This window comes from Mercenaria mercenaria, chromosome 10 (assembly GCF_021730395.1).
Source record: "Mercenaria mercenaria strain notata chromosome 10, MADL_Memer_1, whole genome shotgun sequence".
Classification (NCBI taxonomy): domain Eukaryota; kingdom Metazoa; phylum Mollusca; class Bivalvia; order Venerida; family Veneridae; genus Mercenaria; species Mercenaria mercenaria.
In genome coordinates, this window is record NC_069370.1 from 28,684,778 (window position 1) to 28,708,949 (window position 24,172).

The following is a 24,172-nucleotide window of genomic DNA, read 5'->3' on the forward strand; positions in this document are numbered from 1 at the left end:
CCATAAGGAAATCTAGCCTGTTTTGAAAAGGAATTGAGCTCTTATTGTGACTTAAGTTGTGTGTAAATGTGGTTAAAATCAAATATAAAATGTCACTTCTATCGTGTTCACAAGGTAAAAATTAATTTTGGTTCTTTCAGGGGTAAATCTGGGATTGTAACTCCAGAACCTATGATTGGATCTGAAAGATTCATTATGAAATTCAAGATTTATTGTTGTTGGAGAGATTTTACAAGTTTGTATCAAATCAAACCATAAATGAAGTCTCTATATTGCTTCAAAAGCCAAAATAGCAAATTTTAGCTCTTTAAGGGGCCATAACTCTGGAACCCATAATGGGACCTGGCCAGATTTTTGAAAGGAACTGAGATATGCCAATACAAGTTGTGTGTAAGTTTGATTAAAGTTGATTGCAAAATGTGGTATCTATCATGTTCACAAGCCAAAAATAACAATTTTGTCCATTTATGGAGCCATAACTCTGGAACCCATGATGGGATCTGGCCAGTTTTCGAAAGGAACCAAGATATTATGCCAATACAAGTTGTGTGTAAGTTTGATTAAAGTTGATTGCAAAATGTAGTATCTATCGTGTTCACAAGCCAAAAATAGCTAATTTTGTCCATTTAAGGAGCCATAACTCTGGAACCCATGATGGGATCTGGCGAGTTTTCGAAAGGAACCGAGATATTATGCCAATGCAAGCTGTGTGCAAGTTTGACTAAAGCTGATTGCAAAATGTGGTCTCTATAGTGTTCACAAGCCAAAAATAGCAAATTTTGTCCATTTAAGGAGCCATAACTCTGGAACCCATGATGGGATCTGGCCAGTTTTCGAAAGGAACCAAGATATTATGCCTATACAAGTTGTGTGCAAGTTTGATAAAAATTGATTGCAAAATGTGGTCTCTATCATGTTTCACAAGAAATTGTGGACAGACGACGGACAAACGAAGGGTGATCACAAAAGCCCATCCTGTCACTATGTGACAGGTGAGCTAAAAATACACCTTCTGGTTCAAGAGAAGTTGTTTAAAATTTTCAGCTCCGGCAGACCTTAAAAGGAGCAAATCAGAACCATTTTAATAAACATGTGACAGGACCTTACAACAAGAGGGCAATGAAGGCCCTGTATCGCTCACCTGACCTATTGACCTAAAGATCATCAAGATTAACATTCTGACCAAGTTTCATTATGAATATGATATGGTCATAAATTTGGCCTCTAGAGTGTTAGCTAGTTTTTCCTTTAATTTGACCTAGTGGCCTTGTTTTTGACCCCACATGACCCAGCTTTGAACTTGACCTAAAGATCATCAAGATTAACATTCTGACCAAGTTTCAGGAAGATACAATCATAAATGTGGCTTCTAGATTGTTTACAAGCTTTACTTTTGATTTGACCTGGTGACCTAGTTTTTGAACCCACCTGACCCAGATTGGAACTTAATCTTAAGATCATTAAGATTAACATTCTGACAAAGTTTCATACAGATATGGTCATAAATGTGGTCTCTAGACTGTTCACAGCTTTTCCTTTGATTTGACCTGGTGACCTAGTTTTTGACCCCACCTGACTCAGATTTGAACTTGACCTAAAGATCATCAAGATTAACATTCCGATTAAGTTTCATTAAAATACGGTCATAAATGTGGCCTCAAGAGTGTTAACCAGCTTTTCCTTTGATTTAACCTGGTAACCTAGTTTCTGACTCCAGATGACCCAATATCAAACTCATCCAAGATTTAACTGAGGGTAACATTCTGACCAAATTTCATTAAGATTGGGCCAAAATTGTGACCTCTAGAGTGTTAACAGTCAAATTGTTGATGACGATGGACGGACGACGACGGACACAGGGTGATGACAAAAGCTCACCTTGAGCACTTCGTGCTCAGGTGAGCTAATGATGTAACAGATCATGTTTAATGAAGATCCACCAAGTTGTTTATAAAAAGAAGTTGTTATAAGGCTTTTTCTGTTTTTAGCACAGGTGGCCGCTTATGCTGAACCGTTTGAATGAACTTGAGAGAGGTGCATGCTAGGATGCAACTAAATTAGTTTTTGTAATTCTGAGGAGTTGTTTAAGTAACAAGAGTGCCATGATGGCCCTATATCATTCACCTAAGTTTAATTGCTTGCTTGAACAAAAACAAACAAAAAACTAGGTGAGAAGGTCATGGTAAAGATTCTTCAAGATAAGTGCTGAAATCTGTTTAAAAAATGTACAAATCTCTTTGATGTAGCTTCAAAAACAAGAAAGTAGGTCAGTAGGTCTCTTTTCACCCCAGGGGCATAATTTGAACAATCTTGTTAAAGAACCACTAGGCAATGCTACATACCAAATATCAAAGGCTTAAGCCTTGAACTTTCAGACAAGAAGATTTTTTTTTCCTATATAAGTCTATGTAAAAGTTGGGGCCCCCGGGGCAGGGCCTCTTTTCACCCCAAAGGCATAATTTGAACAATTATGATAGAGGACCATTAGGCAATGCAACATATGAAATATCAAAAGCCTAGGCCTTGCAGTTTCAGGCAAGAAGATTTTTAAAGTTTTTTTCCTATATAAGTCTACGTAAAACTCGGGACCCCCTGGGTGGGGCCTCTTTTCACCTCAGGGGCATAATTTGAATAATCTTGGTAAAGGACCAATAGGCAATGCAACATACTAAGTATCAAAAGCCTAGGTCTTGTGGTTTCAGACAAGAAGATATTTTAAGTTTTTTTTTATATAAGTCAATATAAAATTGGGACCCCCTGGCGGGGCCTCTTTTCACCCCAGAGGCATATTTCAAACAATCTTGGTAGAGAACCACTAGATGATGTCACATACCTTATATATAAGCCCTATGCCCTGTGGTTTTTGACAAGAAGATTTTCCAAGTTTTTTTCCTATATAAGTCGATATAAACCATGTGACCCCCGGGGCGGAGCCATATATGACCCTAGGGGGATAATTTGAATAATCTTGGTAGAGGACCACTAGATGATGTTACATACCAAATATCAAAGCCCTAGGCCCCGTGGTTTTGGACAAGAAGATTTTCAAAGTTTTTCCCTATATAAATCTATGTAAACCACGTGAGCCCCACATGGCAGGGCCATATTTGACCCTAGGGGGATAATTTGAATTAACTTGGTAAAAGACCATTAGATGATACCACATACCAAGTATCAAATTCCTAGCTACTGCGGTTTTGGACAAGATGTTTTTCCTTTCACTTGCCATGGCAACCAGAGTTCTGTATGGAATTCATTTCTGTGACTAATTTTCAATGACGATCATGCAAAGAACATTTCTGTGAAGTTTCATCAAAATTGGACTGGTGGTTTAGGCTGGGAGGTGTTGACGGATGACGTACAACGACGGACAATCACTGACAACAAAAGCTCACACTTGAGTACTTTGTGCTCAGGTGAGCTAAAAATATTGTTGCAGGAAAATGGAGGATGGACCCAGCAGGATGGACGCCACATCATCCACCACCTAGAACAATGTTCTGTTCAGCCCAAAAATAAGCTTTCACACTGGTCCTGAAATAGGTCCTTGATCTGTCACATTTAACCGAGGTCTTGATATACACAAATTGTATGCCCTTTCAAAGAAGAGGGCCATGATAGCCGTAGAATTCTCAACTGTTACACATTTTGGTAGTTGGTCATGCTAGGAAAATATCTGTGAAATTATATTTTAGCATTTATGTGCATGTACATGGTATATGCTTATTTTTTGTTTCAAATTGTTGCTGTCAAAATTAACTAAACATTATAAAAATTGAACAGGCATGAAACAAACTGAATTAGAGAAAAGACACATAGACAGGAAGTCGATACTTCATTACAGTTTAGTTAAACACTGAATAGACATCTGTCACCAGTTTCCCCCAGAAAACTTCAATATCAACTCAAATGATTTGTTTATAAAATGTTCAATATTAGTTGTAACAGCTTGCTGTCAGCTGATACAGAAAAACTTACATTTTGATTTATGAGAATGATGGCAATATCAGTACGCTTCACAAAGTTACGGAACACCTCCTCTATTTCCATTACACTCGTATCTAAAATATAAACATAAATAGTAACAGAAATAATATGAAATACAATCTGAAATGACTCAAAATTGTGTAATGAATGAGGATTATGAAACAAGAAATGCATTTAAGAAACGCACTTGCCCCAACAATAGCAAACCAGTGACACAGTTTGTGACCTTGACATTAGTGGAACAGAATCATAAAAAGGATCAGGATACACTTTTTTTTTTCCTAAAATGATAAAAGCTTTTATTTCAAAATGACTTTCATCAAAGTAAAATTTCGTGAAAATTTTAAATTACTTTTAGGAGTACAAAATGTATTTTTTCCTAAAATGTTATTTATTTTCAGCAAAAAAATTCTGGAAAAAATAATGATGCTGTGACCTAGAGTTGATGAAGACAGCTGATTATATAAGAAAGCAAAGCTTTCATTGACATGCCTGGAGCATGTCAGATGTGTAACCTAATCAATCAATATTGACCTTATTGGTGTTGCTCAAAACCTCTTACATCAGGTTGATGTTGCTCTAAATCTCTTACACCAAGATATTGCTCTAAATCTCTTACACCAAGTTGAACTGACACTGTATGCATATATGTATGATGAGGTGTGACAGTTCAAACAGTATGCTCATCATACATATAAGCATACAGTTTGAACTGACACTCCTCATCATACATGTAAGCATACAGTTTGAACTGACACTCCTCATTATACATGTAAGCATACAGTTTGAACTGACACTCCTCATCATACATGTAAGCATACAGTTTGAACTGACACACCTCATCATACATATAAGCATACAGTTTGAACTGACACACCTCATCATACATATAAGCATACAGTTTGAACTGACACACCTCATCATACATATAAGCATACAGTTTGAACTGACACTCCTCATCATACATATAAGCATACAGTTTGAACTGACACTCCTCATCATACATATAAGCATACAGTTTGAACTGACACTCCTCATCATACATATAAGCATACAGTTTGAACTGACACTCCTCATCATACATATAAGCACACAGTTTGAACTGACACTCATCATCAAACATATAAGTATACAGTTTGAACTGACATACCTCATCATACACATTGGCAAACAGTTTGAACTGACACATCTCATCATACATATAAGCATACAGTCTGAACTGTCACACCTCATCATACATATAAGCATACAGTCTGAACTGACACTCCTCATCATACATATAAGCATACAGTTTGAACTGACACACCTCATCATACACATTAGCAAACAGTTTGAACTGACACACCTCATCATACATATAAGCATATAGTTTGAACTGACACTCCTCATCATAAAAATAAGCATACAGTTTGAACAGACACTCCTCATCATACATATTAGCATACAGTATGAACATACATATAAGCATACAGTTTGAACTGACACACCTCATCATACACATTAGCAAACAGTTTGAACTGACACACCTCATCATACATATAAGCATATAGTTTGAACTGACACTCCTCATCATAAAAATAAGCATACAGTTTGAACAGACACTCCTCATCATACATATTAGCATACAGTATGAACATACATATAAGCATACAGTTTGAACTGACACTCCTCATCATACATATAAGCATACAGTTTGAACTGACACTCCTCATCATACATATAAGCATACAGTTTGAACTGACACTCCTCATCATACATATAAGCACACAGTTTGAACTGACACTCATCATCAAACATATAAGTATACAGTTTGAACTGACATACCTCATCATACACATTGGCAAACAGTTTGAACTGACACACCTCATCATACATATAAGCATACAGTCTGAACTGTCACACCTCATCATACATATAAGCATACAGTTTGAACTGACACTCCTCATCATACATATAAGCATACAGTTTGAACTGACACACCTCATCATACACATTAGCAAACAGTTTGAACTGACACACCTCATCATACATATAAGCATATAGTTTGAACTGACACTCCTCATCATAAAAATAAGCATACAGTTTGAACAGACACTCCTCATCATACATATTAGCATACAGTATGAACATACATATAAGCATACAGTTTGAACTGACACACCTCATCATACATATAAGCATATAGTTTGAACTGACACTCCTCATCATAAAAATAAGCATACAGTTTGAACAGACACTCCTCATCATACATATTAGCATACAGTATGAACATACATATAAGCATACAGTTTGAACTGACACTCCTCATCATACACTTAAACATACAGTTTGAACTGACACACCTCATCATACATATTATCAAACAGTTTGAACTGACACACCTCAACATACACATTAGCATACAGTTTGAACTGACACAACTCATCATACAGATAAGCATACAGTTTGAACTGACACACCTCAACATACATATAAGCATACAGTTTGAACTGACACACCTCAACATACAGTTTGAACTGACACACCTCAACATACACATTAGCATACAGTTTGAACTGACACAACTCATCATACAGATAAGCATACAGTTTGAACTGACACACCTCAACATACAAATAAGCATACAGTTTGAACTGACTAACCTCATCATACAAATAAGCATACAGTTTGAACTGACACACCTCAACATACACATTAGCATACAGTTTGAACTGACACACTTCATCACACACATTTTCAAACAGTTTGATCTAACATACCTCAATATACATATTGGCATACAGTTTGAACTGACCCACCTCAATATATATATTCGAATACAGTTTGAACTAACATACCTCAACATTTACATAAGCAAACAGTTTGAACTGATACACCTCATCATACAGATAAGCATACAGTTTGAACTAATAAACCTCATCATACACAATAGCATACAGTTTGAACTGACAAACCTCACCATACGCAATAGCATACAGTTTGAACTGACACACCTCATCATACACAATAGCATACAGTTTGAACTGACACATTAGCATAATGTTACACATTTAGCATACAGTTTGAATTGTCAGTTCTACTGGAACAAATATCATCTCAAAGTCTGACTGAAACACACACTTTTCTGGGAGATTAAATAGCACACATACAGATGGTGTGAATAATATAATTATGCCTCCATTTAAAGAGCAAAAATGTGCTAGTGTGTGGCTTAAAATAGCAAGCTGAAAACAAAATCTTCAACAAGAGGGTCATGATGGCCCTAGAGTGCTCATTTGAATTTCAGAGCTTAAACAGGCTAGAGAGTGTGCAACTTTAGAAGACAATAATATAGTCCAGGTGTTGAAAGTTCCAGAGACAACAAAAGATTATGACATAAATTAGTATGACAGATTACAGAGAGTTCAAACATCATATGGTTCTTAGGTCTTTAAAATTGTGTGGACAAAACAACAATTGGAGCAGGCTGATGGTATTTTGGAAGGTCTCAGACTCCTAAAGAGGAAAAAGTGCCTAAATTTGCATAAAATTCAGATGCGATTTACATTATATAATGATGCTACAGACCAAGTTTGATGAAGATGCATCAAGTGGTTCATCAGAAGAAGTCATTTAAAGGCATTTCTATTTTTAGCTCTAGTAACCCCTAATATGGGTCACGCTCAATCATTTGAACAAGTTTGGGAGAGGATGTTGTATTTGGTAAAATTCGAACTAGTAGTTTCAAAGGAGATGTCATCTGAAGAAAAGTGTGGATGGAAGGACGGACGGTCGACAAACGATCAAGAGACGGTGAGCGATCACAATAGTCGACCCAAATACTTCTTGCTCAGGTAAGCTAAAAACCTAAAAGGCAAACATCTTGATAAGTGAATTATAACTTTAAGTTCTTTTTTAAATACCTACTTTTGTTAACTACTAAGAAATTGGGCTCCCTTTTCTTGTTTATTTCACCAATCCCTCCTAATAAAAATCCTGTACAGGTGTCCTGAAAATGTAAGAAACAAATCATAACAATAATAATACCTTAAATTTATTTATGTATTAGCCAGCCTAACATACAGTCTTAAAATTTAAATCCTCAGTGTTGCAATTTTCAGCTTGACTATTTGAAGAATAGTCCAAGCTATTCTATTTTGACACCTTGGCGTCAGCATCCAACCTTGGTTAAAGCTTTGCATGCAGGTACAAATAGCTGTCATTTAAAGGCATACAGCTTTGAAACTTATTTTTTCTTTTTCTAGGTCAATTACCTACCTCACTGGGTCAAGTCCCATAACTCAGACATGTATTTTGGCCAAATTATAGAAAATCCTGGTTAAGTTTTGCATCCGAGTACATATAGCTGTTATTTAAAGGCATGTAACTTTGAAACTTATTTTTTCTTTTTCTAGGTCAATTACTAACCTTACTGGGTCAAGTCCCATAACTCTGACATGTATTTTGACCAAATTATGCCCCCTTTTGGACTTATAAAATCCTGGTTAAAGTTTTGCATGCAAGTTACTATCTCCAAAACTAATGTAGATATTGAATTGAAACTTCAAATGTTTTTGAGGTTATACAAGCAGGTGATAGCATCAAGTCCCATAACTCTGACTTGCATTTTGACCAAATTATGCCCCATTTTGGACTTAGCAGATACTGGATTGAAACTCTATAGATATTTTAACATTTATGTTAATATTCCTGCTTTTGGGACAACAATTCGAATAGTCTGTTTAATTGAGAAAATGAATACTCCACATTAAAATGTCCAACAAAGTATCTCTAGGCAAATGGTATTGATGTACTGGTCGGACACATTGATAACCTGGACACTTTCTAATTCAAATGAGTAAACATTTGATAAATGAAGATCAAACAAATCCACCCGTTAACCATACAAGAATACTACAAGTATCAAAAACACTTCTCTTGAACACTTAGGGGGTTTTTTGCTTATAGATGCCTCAGTAAAATGTCTTTGGAATTTAGGTTCAAATCCCAAGCTGACTTTGCCATGAGAAAGAGTTATTACAGAATTTATTTTATTCAACATCTGTTATATGCATATGCATATAGGATTTTGAAAATGCATGGAAGAGTACATCAGTAGTATATGACATGGTGAATAGCCCTAATAGGCAAAAAAAACTGAGGACTATTTTTTTTTTTCTCGCCATTTCCCTATATAGTGTCTGTAGGCTGAACACCACTAAATCTGGCTGTTCTTTAATTTATTTAACATCAAATCTAAATAGGAATAGGAATACAAATTTTATTATTGTAAACTTTATCTTTTTTTGTGAGGCATTAAATCTTAATTATTTTAGGTTAGGAAACAATTTTGCATAAGCTGAAAAACTGACAATGCCGACATGAATAATTAAGATGCTTTTCAGAAACTTTGCTGTTCAAATGCGTTTTAACTTAGACATGAAAACTTTATATTATAGAATTTTGTTTAATCAAATTCACTTACTCCAAAAACAGTCAGATTAATAACCATTTTGTAATACTTTTGATAATCTTTAATTTGTCCTTTTTTTTTACAATACTTTTATTCAGTGAAGATCCTGTTATTATTTTCACCTCTTTCTCTTTTTGCAGTAACATAATTTTTTTATGACATTGTGTACATGTAGAATTTTAAATGGAATTTTAATTTTACCAGTATTTTAAAGTGTATTAAATTGGAAAAATCTGTTAGAGAATAGATGTTTTGGATCATATAAAGCATCTGTTACTCTACTAACAAAAAAAGGTTAGTAACAAATTAAACCAGTGGAACCTGCAAATGAAATTTAAGTTCAAAATTTTATTTTGTATTTTATTGAAATAATACATAATGAAGTTTATCTAAATAATTACGTATCTTAAAAATGTTAATGCATTTTAAATAAACACATGGCAATTGGCATGTTCTTCATTCAAGAAGTCAAAATAACATTTAGATTGTATTATATTTGTGATGGGGCAATCTAAATGTCAAAACTTCGAAGGACCAAAATAATGGAGGATAAATCACAGTACACAGTCATGTAAGTTATTGGTTTTATCACTTGCGTGTACGGCACGCCAATTGTCCAATAATTACTTGAACCTAGGTTCGTGGTCGAAAAACTAAGATTAACGATCAATGAACCAGGTTTTTCGAACGTAAAACCAGGTATTTTTAATACTAACCTATATTTTCGAGTGAAAACATAGGATAACACCGTAATCCATAGTTAATGCTTTTAAACGTAGGTTCACACTTGTAAACCCAAGTTCATGGTCGTAAACATAGGAAAATGACCGTAAACATAGGATAACGGCCAAAATTCGTAGTTCAATCGAGAAACCTAGTTTATCAAACGTAAACCATGGTTTACAGTCGATATATTAGGATTATAAAATCAATTATGAATTTCAGGCATGAACATTGGTTTACGGAACGTGAACCTATGTTTATGACTGTGAACTTGGGTATATGAGCGTGAACCTAGATTTACGTTAGATAAACTAGGTTTCTCGAACAAAGCTATGATTTTGGGTTGTAAACATAGGTTCACGTTCATAAACTATGGTTCACGCTCATGAACCCAGGTTCACGCCTGTAAATATATGTTCTTGCTCAATCGGATAATCCTAGTTTTTCGACCAAGAACGTAATTATTGGATAACTGGCTTGCCACGAACCATAGTTTATGGACGTGAACCTATGTTTACGAGCGAAAACCTATGTTTACGACTGTGAACTTGGATTTACGAGCGTGAACCATAATTTACAAATGTGAACCTAGGTTTATGTTCGATAAACTTAGGTTTCTCGAACAAAACTATGATTTTCGGTCGTTATCTATGTTCACCAGCGTGAACCTATGTTTACGATCGTAAACCCATGTTCACGGTCGTAAATCTTAGTTTTTCAACCAAGAACGTAATTATTGGATAATTGGCTTGCCATGAATGCATAGTTTATAGACGTGAACCTATGTTTACAAGCGAAAACCTATGTTTACAACCGTGAACTTGGGTTTACAAGCGTGAACCATAGTTTACAAATGTGAACCTAGGTTTATGTTCGATAAACTTAGGTTTCTCGAACAAAACTATGATTTTCGGTCGTTCTCTATGTTCACGAGCGTGAACCTATGTTTACGGTCATAAACCCATGTTCACAGTTATAAACCCAAGTTCACGGCTGTTAACATAGGTTCACATTCATAAACTATGGTATACGCTCACCAACCCAGGTTTACGCCCATAAATATTGGTTCACCCTCGTAAACTTAAGATAACGACCGAAATTCAATCGAGAAACCTAGTTTATCGAACGTAAACCTGGGTTCACAAGCATAAACTATGGTTTACACCTGTTAGCTTGTTTTTGCTTGAAAATATAGCTTAGGATTCGAAAAACCTGGTTTTATGTTCGAAAAAACCTAGTTTATCGATCGTTAATACTAGTTTTTCAACCGTGAACCTGGGTTTACGTAATTATTGGAAATTGGCGTGCTATATGCATGTAGACGCAGTAAATGTTAATCATGTACTACAGCACATACATAGATTTAAATCACCAGAAAATTCATAATTTTGGAAATAATTTGATAAGTTTTACATAAATCAATGAGGAAATGAATCCCCTTTTGATACATGAAGTTTTACTGAATTTATGGCCATTTCATGACATAATCGGCATTTAAATCTATAGCATGTAAATAGGTCTTGGAAAGTGGTATATTTACAGATTATCTGAAAATTTACAGATAATCTATAAATTTACAGATGAAATGTTTGAAAACTGCTTTAATTATATTTGGACTCAAAATTGCAGCCTGAAATTTATTGATTTACTTATGGTATGCATAAATAAAGGTCAGTTGTAACTTTCAGTCATCTCTGTTGACTTTGATTTTTCTGAAAATGCCAAAAACTCAAAGTCAACAAAAATGGCTGAAACTCACAAAGACCTTAATTTCGGCAGTGGCTAGTGAAACATCAACTGTGCATTAGACCTCAGGTCTAGTGCACCATCATTTTCATAAATATATATAATACAGCGTGTAGCTTATATACAACTTAAATTGACATTAATATATGCTATTTATGAAAATTCAAAATTTATATCTTTTTTTTTTTCCATGAAAATCATTGTCATAACTGAGCGCTCTTCTCAAAACGTCAAAACTAAATGCTCTATTGACCGACCGTTGCCCCTGGCGGGTTTTTTCACCATGAATAGAATTTAAGCCCATGCTACAATATCAGAGATTATCAACTTATCCTCTAAGTTCATAAAGGTCAGATTACTGATGAAAAATGTTGTTACAGTTATGGTACTTGTCAGGCACATGACTTTTATAATTGTAAGTAAGTTTGTGAAGTATCATTCCACTGGCCTTTGTAGAAATTGAAAATTGTTCACTTTGCAGAAATACGTTAACTAACCTGCTATATTAGTTCATAATGGGGAGATAACAGAACAAAAATGATGGTGACTGTCATGGTACTTACTTTTACAATTGTAAGTGTGTGAAGTTTCATACCATTGGCATTTGTAGAAACTGAAAAATTTCAAATGTGCCAAAAAAGATTAAGCTATTCTCTTATTCATAAAGGGGACATTACTGAAGGCGTACACGACTGTATCTGTGGAAAGATTTGTCTTACTGTATAGTGCAACAGCCCTAAACAACTCTGTAAAACTGCAGCTCGGGGAAATCTCAACAGCTGTTGCCGGAAATACTTGCTGTTTGACATCTCGGCATGAGACAACAAAGACATAGGGGGCTGCCATTTTGTTATGCCCGATTTTTAAAGCAATCAAAAATGACAAAAATTTAATAAACTGATACTACAGGGTAGGTACTCCTTCTGCAGGTGGTCAAAAAAAAATATTTTTTTCATTTGATGTCATTAGCTTTTAACACTAGATGATCCATTTTCGAACTTGGCCTAGATTTCATCAAGGTCATCATTCTGACAAAATTTCATGAAGATCAATTGAAAAATACAGCCTCTATCGCATACACAAGGTTTTTCTTTGATTTGACCTAGTGACCTAGTTTTTGACCTCAGATGACCCATTTTAGAACTTGGCCTAGATTTGATCAAGGCAATCTTTCCGACCAAAATTCACTGCTGAGGTGTAATAGGAAAATAATGAACAACTTGAATCATTATCTCATTATAGTGTGTTCGCTTAGAGCCATATTTTGGGCCCGGTGCGATTAGAAAAAAGATTAATGGCGACATATACCAATCTGTTCCGTAATGTCTGAAGTTCATTCTAAGCCATGTCGCCAGTGTAAATTCTGTGACTGGACCAAGTTATGACGTCATCAAAATGGCAGCCATTTTTTAAAATGTAAATATATCATCATCTTCAAATGATTGATAGAGTTGTTTGTTTTTGTTGCTGAAAGTGAAGTTTGTTGTAGCTTACATCGTCCACATACATAATGATTAGCATTATGTTATTTTAAATAAAAAGAACGTCATTTTTACAATATTAAAGATATATTATGCCCAAATTTCATATTTGAATATATGAACAATTATCGCATATCATTTGTGGAATTATAAAATAACCATGTTTGTGAGTATGAAAGATGGTGTGTAAGGTTTAAATTCTACATACTGATTAATGTGTAAATATATTACGCTACTAAAACTCTGGAAGTCTGTTTGAAACAAATGTTATTTTACAGACATTTAATTGTGATTGCAGTTAGTTTATATATTTAGCCAAGGTAAAGATGTCTAATGTAGTTTTTCTAGATTTAGATCAATATGCAATTATGAAATATTTATATGTAAATGGTGAGCATAGTACATCTTTAAAGAGATGCGAAATAAAGGAAAAACTTTGATGCAGTAATCAGTCAGGGGTGTAACTGTTTTAAGTTATGTTACCTATTTCAGTTACTTTTTCAAGCATTTTATAACCTGTATTAGTTATAAAATGTAGTTAACTCAAAAAAAAGTCTTTTTGCTGTTCTCACAAAGTGACCTTTAAAGTGAAATTAGTAGCAAACTGTGGTTAATCAAATTCTCTTTTAGTCTGAGCATGACCTGATAAGCATAATGGGATATTAAGAGTTTTATAGCTTTAAAACGTTTGCGTTTGCATAAAACTTTATCAGCCTTGCGTAAAATTTTTTACTGCATAGCTGGAAAGATAAAAAGTCAAGGATTCAAGAAATAATTGCATTAGTCTCATTCATAATGAGGAATTGGCACAGGAGGGCTTTGTAACATTTTATGATAACTGAAACAAGTTATGAAAGTTTAAGCAATAACTCAGATGGGTTATAAACTGAGATAACTTGAAACAGTTACACCCCTGACTGGTAATTTCTATGCTGCATCGTAATTAAATGTTAATCAACCTGTTGATAATAGTCTAATAACAATAATCTTACATAATTGAAAACAGTAATAATAGATTAGACAAACTTATAATCAAAAGCACAATCATCTCGCAGGGTCCTCACGACCCACGACCCTTCAAAATTGTATATTAATACACTGTAATATAATTCTACATGTATCTTTCTGAATGAGTGCACTATTTTCTTTCTAGTGAACTCTTCTCTTACTATTTAACACAGCTGGACATAACTATAGAATAAAAGAGTATAATATCTAATTTATCTATCACATTTATAAGTTACTTTCTACTTTTCGTTGCTGTTGCTGTGACATTCCTGATTCTTCGCTATTGGCCCATTCAAACAGATGCGTCGTCGCCAAACCCTTTAACCGTGAAATATCACTCATCCGTAAAATATACACAGCATTCAGTGAAAACTGACATGATGTCTGTGGAGCATTTACAATCATTTCAGAAATGTTTAAGCTGCTGTATGAAACACTCATTAAATTTGCTTCAAACATTTTCTTGACAATGTTAGATTTGAAGATTGAATACTGCTTAAGCTGGTGCTAGGGGGTGTGAGCGGTGTTGCATTTTCCATTACTGCTCATGAACAGACTCAAATAAACCGAGTGTACAATTTTCACTGTTTGCGTTGTTCTCGGTGTTTCCGAGGAATCTACTTTTCAGGTTTTGTTTAACATATGTTCGTAAATATCTTCTCTGTATTGTTTTATACCTGTAAATATGTATCAAATGTCTGATCACAACAAAACTAAGCTCCAGTAGCACAACTTTGCACGATATGGAAACTATGTACGGGTACGATATATTAAACATACAGTGGTAAAATGTGCCCTAGCGCTTATGCAACAGACTTTTCTACCATTCGAGAATGCATTTAATGTGATGATCGCAATTTCTCTGACAGAGACTGACTTTGCATCTTGGTAAAGAGATTATGATAGAGCCGCGTCAGTAGGGACACAATGGACCGCGCTAAAATCAGATACGAAACGATTATTGTTGCAAAAGCAACAGAGTCAAATATGACTGAAAATAAACAAACACCCCTAGTTCTAACTAGAAGAGTTACAATGATTCTTTTAGGAAACAAGAGCTCCGCAGTGCGGAGCAATACATGCCCGAATGTATGACATGTGACCCATAAGTGTGACCTAGACCTTGAAGCCAGCTATCCGAAACATGCACTCTGCATGTTGTCTTGATGTGGTGAACATTTGTGCCAACTGCTTTAAAATCCTTCAAGCAGTTCAAGAGTTACAGAGGTGATAGGAAACAAGAGTCATATTTGTGAACATCTGTGGCGATTTCTTCGAAATCCTTCAAGGGTTTCAAGAGTTACAGAGTGGACACGGACAGACGGACACCGGGTCATAATATAATATGCCCCCTTCGGGCGAGGAAAAAGATTGTTTGTTTCCTGTCAAGACAGGCAATAGCAAATATTAGTTGTTGAAAGAGGCCAATGCTCTGTGGATGAAAAATTACAAATGGCGATGAAAAAGTCTTACGTTAAATCCGGCAATAAACACAAAATATGCCAAACTATTGTCGATGAAACAAATACATACTCAGGATTAGCAATTCAGTTTTTGGACGGAAAGGTTAACATACAAGAACTTTCCTCTACAGCTAAATTCTTTAGGGAAAAATGATACTCATTCCTCAGGCTGGTACTCAGTTACTGCTGACAATCAAGATCAAGAACTTTCAGGATTTCCTAAGAATGCCAGACGATGGCAAATGTTTCATCACACAATCGTGATACCCATAATGAAAAGTTTCCATCTCACAAACGGGGCTAAAATGACCGACATATTCTAAAATGAAGGTAACAATCCAAACTATGGACTATGGAAAGTTTATTGTGTAAAGACACTATTATTGTTCAATAAAGTTTTGAGATCTATGGAAACTATTAATCCTAACTTTTGAATGGCTTCTATCGGAATAAAACATATCTCTGGGGAAAGAAACATTAGAAGAATGGTAGGAATTCTAATCAGTGCATTTGATCAAGTGCGAATGTTTAAGGTCATTGTGGAGTTCAACGCGTTACAACTGATGGTGTGTCAGCAAACTGGTACTGTGTTCATGTGTAGCAGAGACATAAAGCACACATAAACAGCTACAGCACTAATGGAATATGACGATATTCATATATTTTGATGGTAAAGCATATATCAAACAAATATATTCAACAAGAAAATAATCTGTCGAAATAAAGTGGGTGGGGCAAGATATGTTTTTATTATTTCACATTATTTAATTGTTTATATGCTTGAATACCCTTACAGAAGCAAGCCTCTGTGGCGTACATGCTGCGTATTTGCTGTGTATATGCCGCGAACACAGTAGTACGCCAGAGGAGTACATTTTACATACACCGCATGCCGCGTACTATTTCGACGAGTACACAGCATGTACGCAGGAGGTCACTAGTACACTTCAAGTACGCAGCACAGACTCTGAAAATTTAAGGAGTACACTGCATGTACGCAGGAGGGACTTGTACAAGAAAATAGTACACTGCATGTACACCGCAGATACTTCGAAATTTATAACACTTATATTTAGACGCATTAAAGTTGTTTCCCCTTGATGCAGTTACGCCATTTTCTTCAGATGTTTACCAAATTACATGCTACAAAAATTGATTTATTTCATTGAAAAGTGGATGAAGAAAAGCATACTAATTTATTTGATAACATCAATCTACATTATTTTGGTAAGGGTAAATACTTATTGATGCATGTCACTTATCTTTTTTCTGTTTTTTTTTCTGTCCAAATGATCTGCATTTGCATAAGAAAGTTGGTGGGGTAAGGAATTTACATTATCACAGCAGTTTCGCCACAAGAGTACACAGCATGTATGCAGCAGGAGTACACAGCATGTACGCCACAGGACTCGGGCCAGGAGTACACAGAATGTACGCCGCAGGAGTACACAGCTTGACGCCACAGGAGTACACAGCATGTACGCCGCAGGGGTAGTACACCGCAGGCTCATTTGCATGTGAAAAGTGTATGTGCCGCGTACATGCTGCGTACTATTTTTCGCATACTAAATTCCTCCAGCGTACATCCTGTGTACTATGTAGTCCACAGCATGTACGCCGCAAGTAGTACGCGGCAGAGCTCATTTGCATGTCAAAAGTGTACTACAAACGTACTATCGGTGTATGTGCGGTGTATATCCTGCGTACTATTTAAAGCCCTTGATTTCAGTACACATCATGTACGCATCATATACGCTGTATGTACACAGCAAGAGTACGCAGCAGGCCTTTTTCTTCTGTAAGGGTATTGTTATTACATTGACAACACATATTCTAGAATGGAAAACCGGAGAGAATAAGATGAAGTTTTGCTGTGTAACATAAATAAATAATGAATTAAGCAAAGTTATATTTTCAAACTTGGCCGCCATTTTGATGACGTCATAGATCGGTCCAGTCGCGGAACTCGGACTGGCGACATGTCTTTTTGTGACATTTAGACATGGTCTTACAGTCTGGTATATGTCGCCATTAATCTTTTTTCTGATCGCACGGGATCCCCATTCTGAATAAACTATTAGTGTCTGCAGACTTTATGACCCTTCTATAGGTAAGGCCATAAAAACCCAATTAACTACTTGGAGGGCCACTGGATATAAAATTATATTAGAAATCAAAATAAACAAAGGGCCATAACTCACTCAAAAATTGTTGAACCAGTCTGATTTTCAGGGGGACACAACTAGGGTACCAATACATCATTCTGACAAAGTTTGGTCAAAATCCCCCAAGTAGTTTCTGAGGAGATGCGATAACAAGAAATTGTTAACAGACGGACGGAAGGACGGATGGAGACGGACCACGGATGCAGAGTGATTTGAATAGCCCACCATCTGATGATGGTAGGCTAAAAAAATTACAGGGCTACCTATCATTTGCTTTAATCTGGCGACAAACTAACAAAAGAGTTCACCTTGCAAATCAATTTGTTTTGTTTTTTTATCACGGAAATATAATGTTTTCTTCGTGTAAATTTTAAAATAAAAAGGATGTTCGCGATCTTTAGAATTAACTTTGCACTGATACATATCCTTATTGATCCTTATCTATTTTGGCAATCTAACCAAACAATTCGGCAGAAAAACAGACAAAACACATGCGCAGTAGCTTAAAGACATGTTGGGCTAGCAATTTCGTGGCACAGCTTTGCAAAGAAAACCAGTGTAAAAACTGCGGTCAGTAAGTTAACTGTTTAACAGATGACTGTCGAGGATCATTATAATACGAGGTTTCCTAGCGACTTATATATTTTCTGTGTGTCAGTTTTGTATCATTCCTGTCTAGAAAATAACAAACATGATAGGGGATGAAAGTCCCAGAGACGGTAACGTTCGTAGATAGTAATTCGTCTTTGTTGTTTGCATATACTCAGGCAATTTTTTCATTGGTTTCCAGATCCGGTTTATGTACACACCGCAGACTGGTTGTCTGCATGAACATCCGAGTACATGGAACTAAAAAAGAAATTTTAAAAACTGTAAGGAACTTTAGGAAGTGTAAAGGCCGTCAAGTTTCTGCGTGGTGTGCAAACAAACAAAAAAATTCTAGGGCCAGTGCGAGAATGCGGTGAATGACGTCATCGTCACGGCTTCCCGTAAATTTTGCAAAGTATGATATTCGCTGTAAGAGGTATGATGATACTAAAATTAATGTAAACTTCAGTGGGAAACAGGCTGATTCGGACCGTGGCTGATTCGGACCATGGCTGATTCGGACCAAATATTTTGGCTGATTCGGACCACATACTTCGAATAAAAGTAGATAATGACCATATATTTTGGCTGATTCAGACCTCAAACTTTTATTTAACAGTCAATAATGACCATAAATTTTGGATGGTTCAGCAATTTTCAGAAAATAATGTTGATTAGCTTATATAGATGTTTAACTTGAAGTAAGGACATAAAATATACACCATACAAACAGGTAAGAAGTTTTGACAAACTAAAATGCATCATTTATGCATTTTGATAAGGACTTTAATTGTTCTTTGCATCAGACATTAAACTTAATACTCATAAGTATTAGTTTTACTCATGACATAAGTGTCAGGAAAACTTAAACAATTTGGGCCGAATAAGCCAAGTAAATTTGGTCCGAATCAGCCATGGTCCGAATCAGCCTGTATTCCTTCAGTGTTAGAGCGAAGTTTCACTTTCTTTTGAGTGTTGAGTATTTCTTTGTAAGTGGATATATAAAAGATAAATCCCCATGCTAGGCGGTGCCTTAATTCATATTATCATTTGACAACTTTAAGGCAAAAAACGAGAATATGAGAAACCTTGAGAATACGAGAAACAGGGATATCACTTTCCTAGACCTGGTATAGTTCTGGCTACCATAACTTCACTGACGCTATTTTTATTTTCTGATGGTCGCGTCCATTAAGTTATGGCAAAACCCCATTTGGTTAACTAACCAGTATCAAACCGCAACATCTCGCACACTTCTCTCGTGAGAAACGGATGACGTCATGCAACAGTTCAGAGCACGTGGTTATTTTTGAAAATCAAGATCAAAATTTCACTTATTAATGCATTTATTTTAATCATGAACATAACAAATTTCGATAAAAAATCATAAAAAACATATCCTAGAAAGTTTGAGTTCTCAGAAAAGGTCAATAAATAACAATTCTATACCGAATATTGGTTTTCAAATGAAGAGTACCCTGATCAGGTGACAACTGCAATGGCGGACACAATATTGCAGACAGGGTTACCAATTTGAAACTTGTGTATATAACTTGTGTTCAATTTATGTTGCATGGATTATTTTATACCAGATCAAAAGAAAAAATAATTAGAAACATTTTAAAATAAAAGGTGAGTTCATTACATTTCATTTGATGAAATTATAGCGTGACAGACTTCTGGCACGATTCCTGGTTAGGTTTCAGTACGGGATTCGTTTCAGCACAGAGATCCATTCATAACTTTATCATGACATCACAGTACATTAGGGGTTCTAATTGACCAATCAGAGAGCTGCATTTTCGAGTACCTGCCAATTTCCACTTGGGTATAACGAAGTATATTTACAATGAACATATAGTGAATTTAGAAATAAATATCACACTATTTTAGAAATCAAATTAATTTTTTCACTGCACATGCCCCAGATGATGCTACAAACAACAAAACTTTAAAGTTTCATTGAAATATTATATAGATTTAATACCTTTATTTTAGTTAAAAGTTTGAGATTTTACACAGGGAGTCTATGATAAAGTCCGAGTAAAATGTAATCAATACCCAAGTGAAATAAGTATCATTCCGCAATGTTTTGGACCTGTTAAAATTATGAATAACAGCATATAAACATCTCTGAGCTGAATATTTTTAGCTAGACCTGGTAAAGCGCCGACAGCGGTGAAAATTTCCTACACTATTTTGGTCTTTCGAGTGGAGATATGGCCTATAAGAGCAATAACTCATTATTTTCTATCATCAAATTTGCTGGACTAGAAAGAAAGGCTAAAAGAACCTCATCCCCGATGACAGCTATTAATTTTCCTTTTTGAGCTGTATGCGCCATCTTGACTATCATGTGACTGAAAGTAACGGAAGTAGTTTTTTCCGAAAAGAAAAACGCTACCATACTATTTAATTGTATCTAAAATCCCGTTAACATACCGTTACTTTTAAAATTGACACTGCATTTCAAACGTGTCTGCCTCAGTTTATTCTCACCCCTCTGCCAGCGTTATAGACAGGAATACACGGTAAAGTATTCAAATGCTAGACTCTCTGATCCCAAGATATTCTGACCTAAAAACATTGGACTATATTCCTTTGAGCGGGCTATTCTAAATAAAATCTGGTGCAGACAGAACAGTTACGTACGTGATAAAGACTTACGACGATGGAAAGCAGATCTAGGTTCTTATTCCGCTATTGATAATCTCAATAAGGCTGGGTTCCAGAGTAGAAAAGTGTGCTATTTTATTCCTTAATTTGGTATCTCTGGAATTTTTTAGAACACTGCTCTGAGTAGTGAAAGGAATATGACCATGGTCAATTCAAATCCAAAGACAACATAATGATTAATGAACCTTAAAAAATGAAATGACGGTGATAATAGTAGATAGACTTCGAATTCAAATTCAGTTTTAAACAATTTATGAATAGCACATTTATCTGAATTTCCTAAATTATAATAGCAAGAATATATCAAGTTCTTGTGTATTTTAGAGCGGGTAGGGTCGATATTTTTGATGATATCTATTTATAAAACGTACATTCATTTTTGCAATTCCTCACTCATTTAGAATAAAATGTCTTGATAACGTTCTAAAATTACAACATATTCGAGTAATGACTTGATTTCTTTTTATCTATTTTACTCTTCAGAAATAGCCCTAATTTCTCAAATAGGAACTAAATATAACGCAATGTATTTTTTCTAATGCCATAAATCCCATAATCAGGGGTCTCGCCTATTATAAAGAAATTAAGCAATTAATGTTTGCTAGGTAAATTTACTATGCATTACCGGGGTTTTCTTCTGGTATTTAGACAATTTTTCTTTCGTCATCCCAGAATATTATGTACTATGTAAACTTTGTAATCATATTTGTATCAGAACAACATGCATTGTATTAACTAATTTGAAAACTATAAATCTTTTTTCCATAGCGAATATATATTTGTTACATGTTGCTTTTTTTTTTTTTTGTTTTTTAGAGAGAATTATTGAAATAGTAGAAACTATATATATATATATATGATGTTTTCATTTTAATTCATAACACAACCTAATATATATGATGTTTTCATTTTAATTCATAACACAACCTAAACGCGCAAAACACCTGTACTTTACACTACAGTTCTCACTTTGTTTATGAATCTGATTTTTATAATGCTATAATGACCAGTTCGGTTCAAATCGGATCAAAATTGAGCCCTGCTGTTGGAAGACGTGCAATATCTTTGACTGACTATTATTTTTTTCCAGCCCTTTGGAGGATAGATGGGGTGGGGGGCATGCACCATTTTAGACTGTTCGCAAACGCCCTATAACCTTCCATACCTGAACAGTCTGAGCAAATATTTTTAGTGCCATCATGTTTCTCTTATTGTATCTTTCTATTGGACTGCTAGTAGTATATTCTGTTGGGCTGTTTCAAAAGAACCCAATAAAGGAGTTTAAAAACACAGGCCCAGTACTTTGTGTTTTTACCTTTATATATGTATATTAACGGACCCAAAATGTCTGCTTGAAAATGCAGACCCACGGTACAGGTTTTGTAAAAGAAACATTTAATATGGCCCCAATAAATATGGTAAAGAACATAGCCCCATTATCTAGGTGACTTTAAGTATACATATATATCGAGATCCAGTTAACTTTCAGAGTGAGAAAATATAGCTTCTCTGGTCCCAATCAGTTAAAAAGACTAATTTAAAAATGCCACTACTGATTTGTGAGACATGAAAACAGAGATATGAGTATATATGCAAATGTTGAACCAGTACGAATGTGTAGTGCAAATCAGGCCCGTATATAAAGCAGCATCGAAACTGATTTTTTGGGGTTAATGGACTTGCTGTGGCATATGCGTGTTCGTTTGTACTGCTAGGCGCTTTGCCGTAATTGGTCTGATATTTTGTGGTGGTGATTTAGTTCGTATAAATTCTCTCTACTATATAATAATTTATAATGCGAACTTGTATCCTAGCGGATCTCACGTATTGTAAAGTCAACTGTTCTGAATATATTTATATCCCTTAATGCAAACTATCTCTATATATTCAATGTATCATCGAGATCCAGTTAACTTTCAGAGACAGAAAATATAGCTTCTCTGGTCTCAATCAGTTAAAAAGACTAAAATGTCACTACTGATTTGTGAGACATGAAAACAGCGACTTGAGTATATATATGCAAATGTTGAACCAGTACGTCTGTGTAGTACAATTCGGGCTCGTATGTAAAGCAGCATCGAAACTAATCTTATGGGTTAGTGGACTTGCTGTGGCATGTGCGTGTTCGTTTGTACTGCTAGGCGCTTTGCCGTAATTGGTCTGTAATATATATCTGGTGTTCACTCTTGAAAGATATTTCAATCTTACATTGAAACAAACAAATATATATATCAAGATTGAATATGAATTCATTTTGTACGAAGTGATGAAAATGTAATAAGTCCAACACATCAAATATACTTCTGTTTGACAAATGAAAAAAGTAAAACATAAAACACAATGATATATGAAATAAAGTTCTGAATATTACTTATTCTGATATAGAATACCCAAATCCTATAAACTTGTTACCCGTAAAGTATGTTAGCACCCTTAATTAGGTGTTGATTAATCACTGTCCATCAGACAGAGTGACTATCGTGTGTAGTTGAAATGATTGGATTATCACACCAATCATGGTAAAGGTAAAGGTAAATTTTATTTATTGTCGCTTTGTGTAACAATGAATATAAGCTCTGTATAGCGTTTGTGCTGCCCTATTTTAACATCAGTTAAAACCAATTATACCTTACCCTAAGCAATTTACTGGTACCCATTTACATCTGGGTCGACTGAGGCAATCGTGATAAAGTGCCTTGCCCAAGGACACGCCGCACTGGGAGTAGCCAGGAAGTGAAACCATTCTTACACAATATTCCATTCTCCAAATTTGTCATAAAATGAATTTCAAATATATGGACTGAAAATTCAAAAAACTATAGTAGGTTTGTTTGCATGTTTCAGTATCATAAACTTATTGCAAAAGCCTATTTGTTTGCAGAC

General features: G+C 35.1%; 1 protein-coding gene across 2 annotated transcripts in view; it reads right to left on the minus strand.

Annotated features, from left to right (window-relative positions):
- Nucleotides 1-21,010, minus strand: part of LOC123559577 (V-type proton ATPase subunit F-like) — a 38,413-nt gene extending 17,403 nt beyond the window's left edge. The window contains exons 1-4 of one of the 2 annotated variants that reach the window (XM_053552566.1): nucleotides 20,259-20,280; nucleotides 12,472-12,521; nucleotides 7,894-7,975; nucleotides 3,979-4,061 (exon numbers count right to left, since the gene is read on the minus strand). In XM_053552566.1, the coding sequence (XP_053408541.1) occupies nucleotides 3,979-4,061; nucleotides 7,894-7,975; nucleotides 12,472-12,521; nucleotides 20,259-20,265 (222 nt within the window). In that variant the 5' untranslated portion in view covers nucleotides 20,266-20,280. Of the gene's footprint in view, nucleotides 1-3,978; nucleotides 4,062-7,893; nucleotides 7,976-12,471; nucleotides 12,522-20,258; nucleotides 20,281-20,906 lie in introns of those variants that run through there. The other variant, XM_045351518.2, reaches the window with a different exon arrangement.
- Between the last annotated feature and the right edge of the window lie 3,162 nt (nucleotides 21,011-24,172).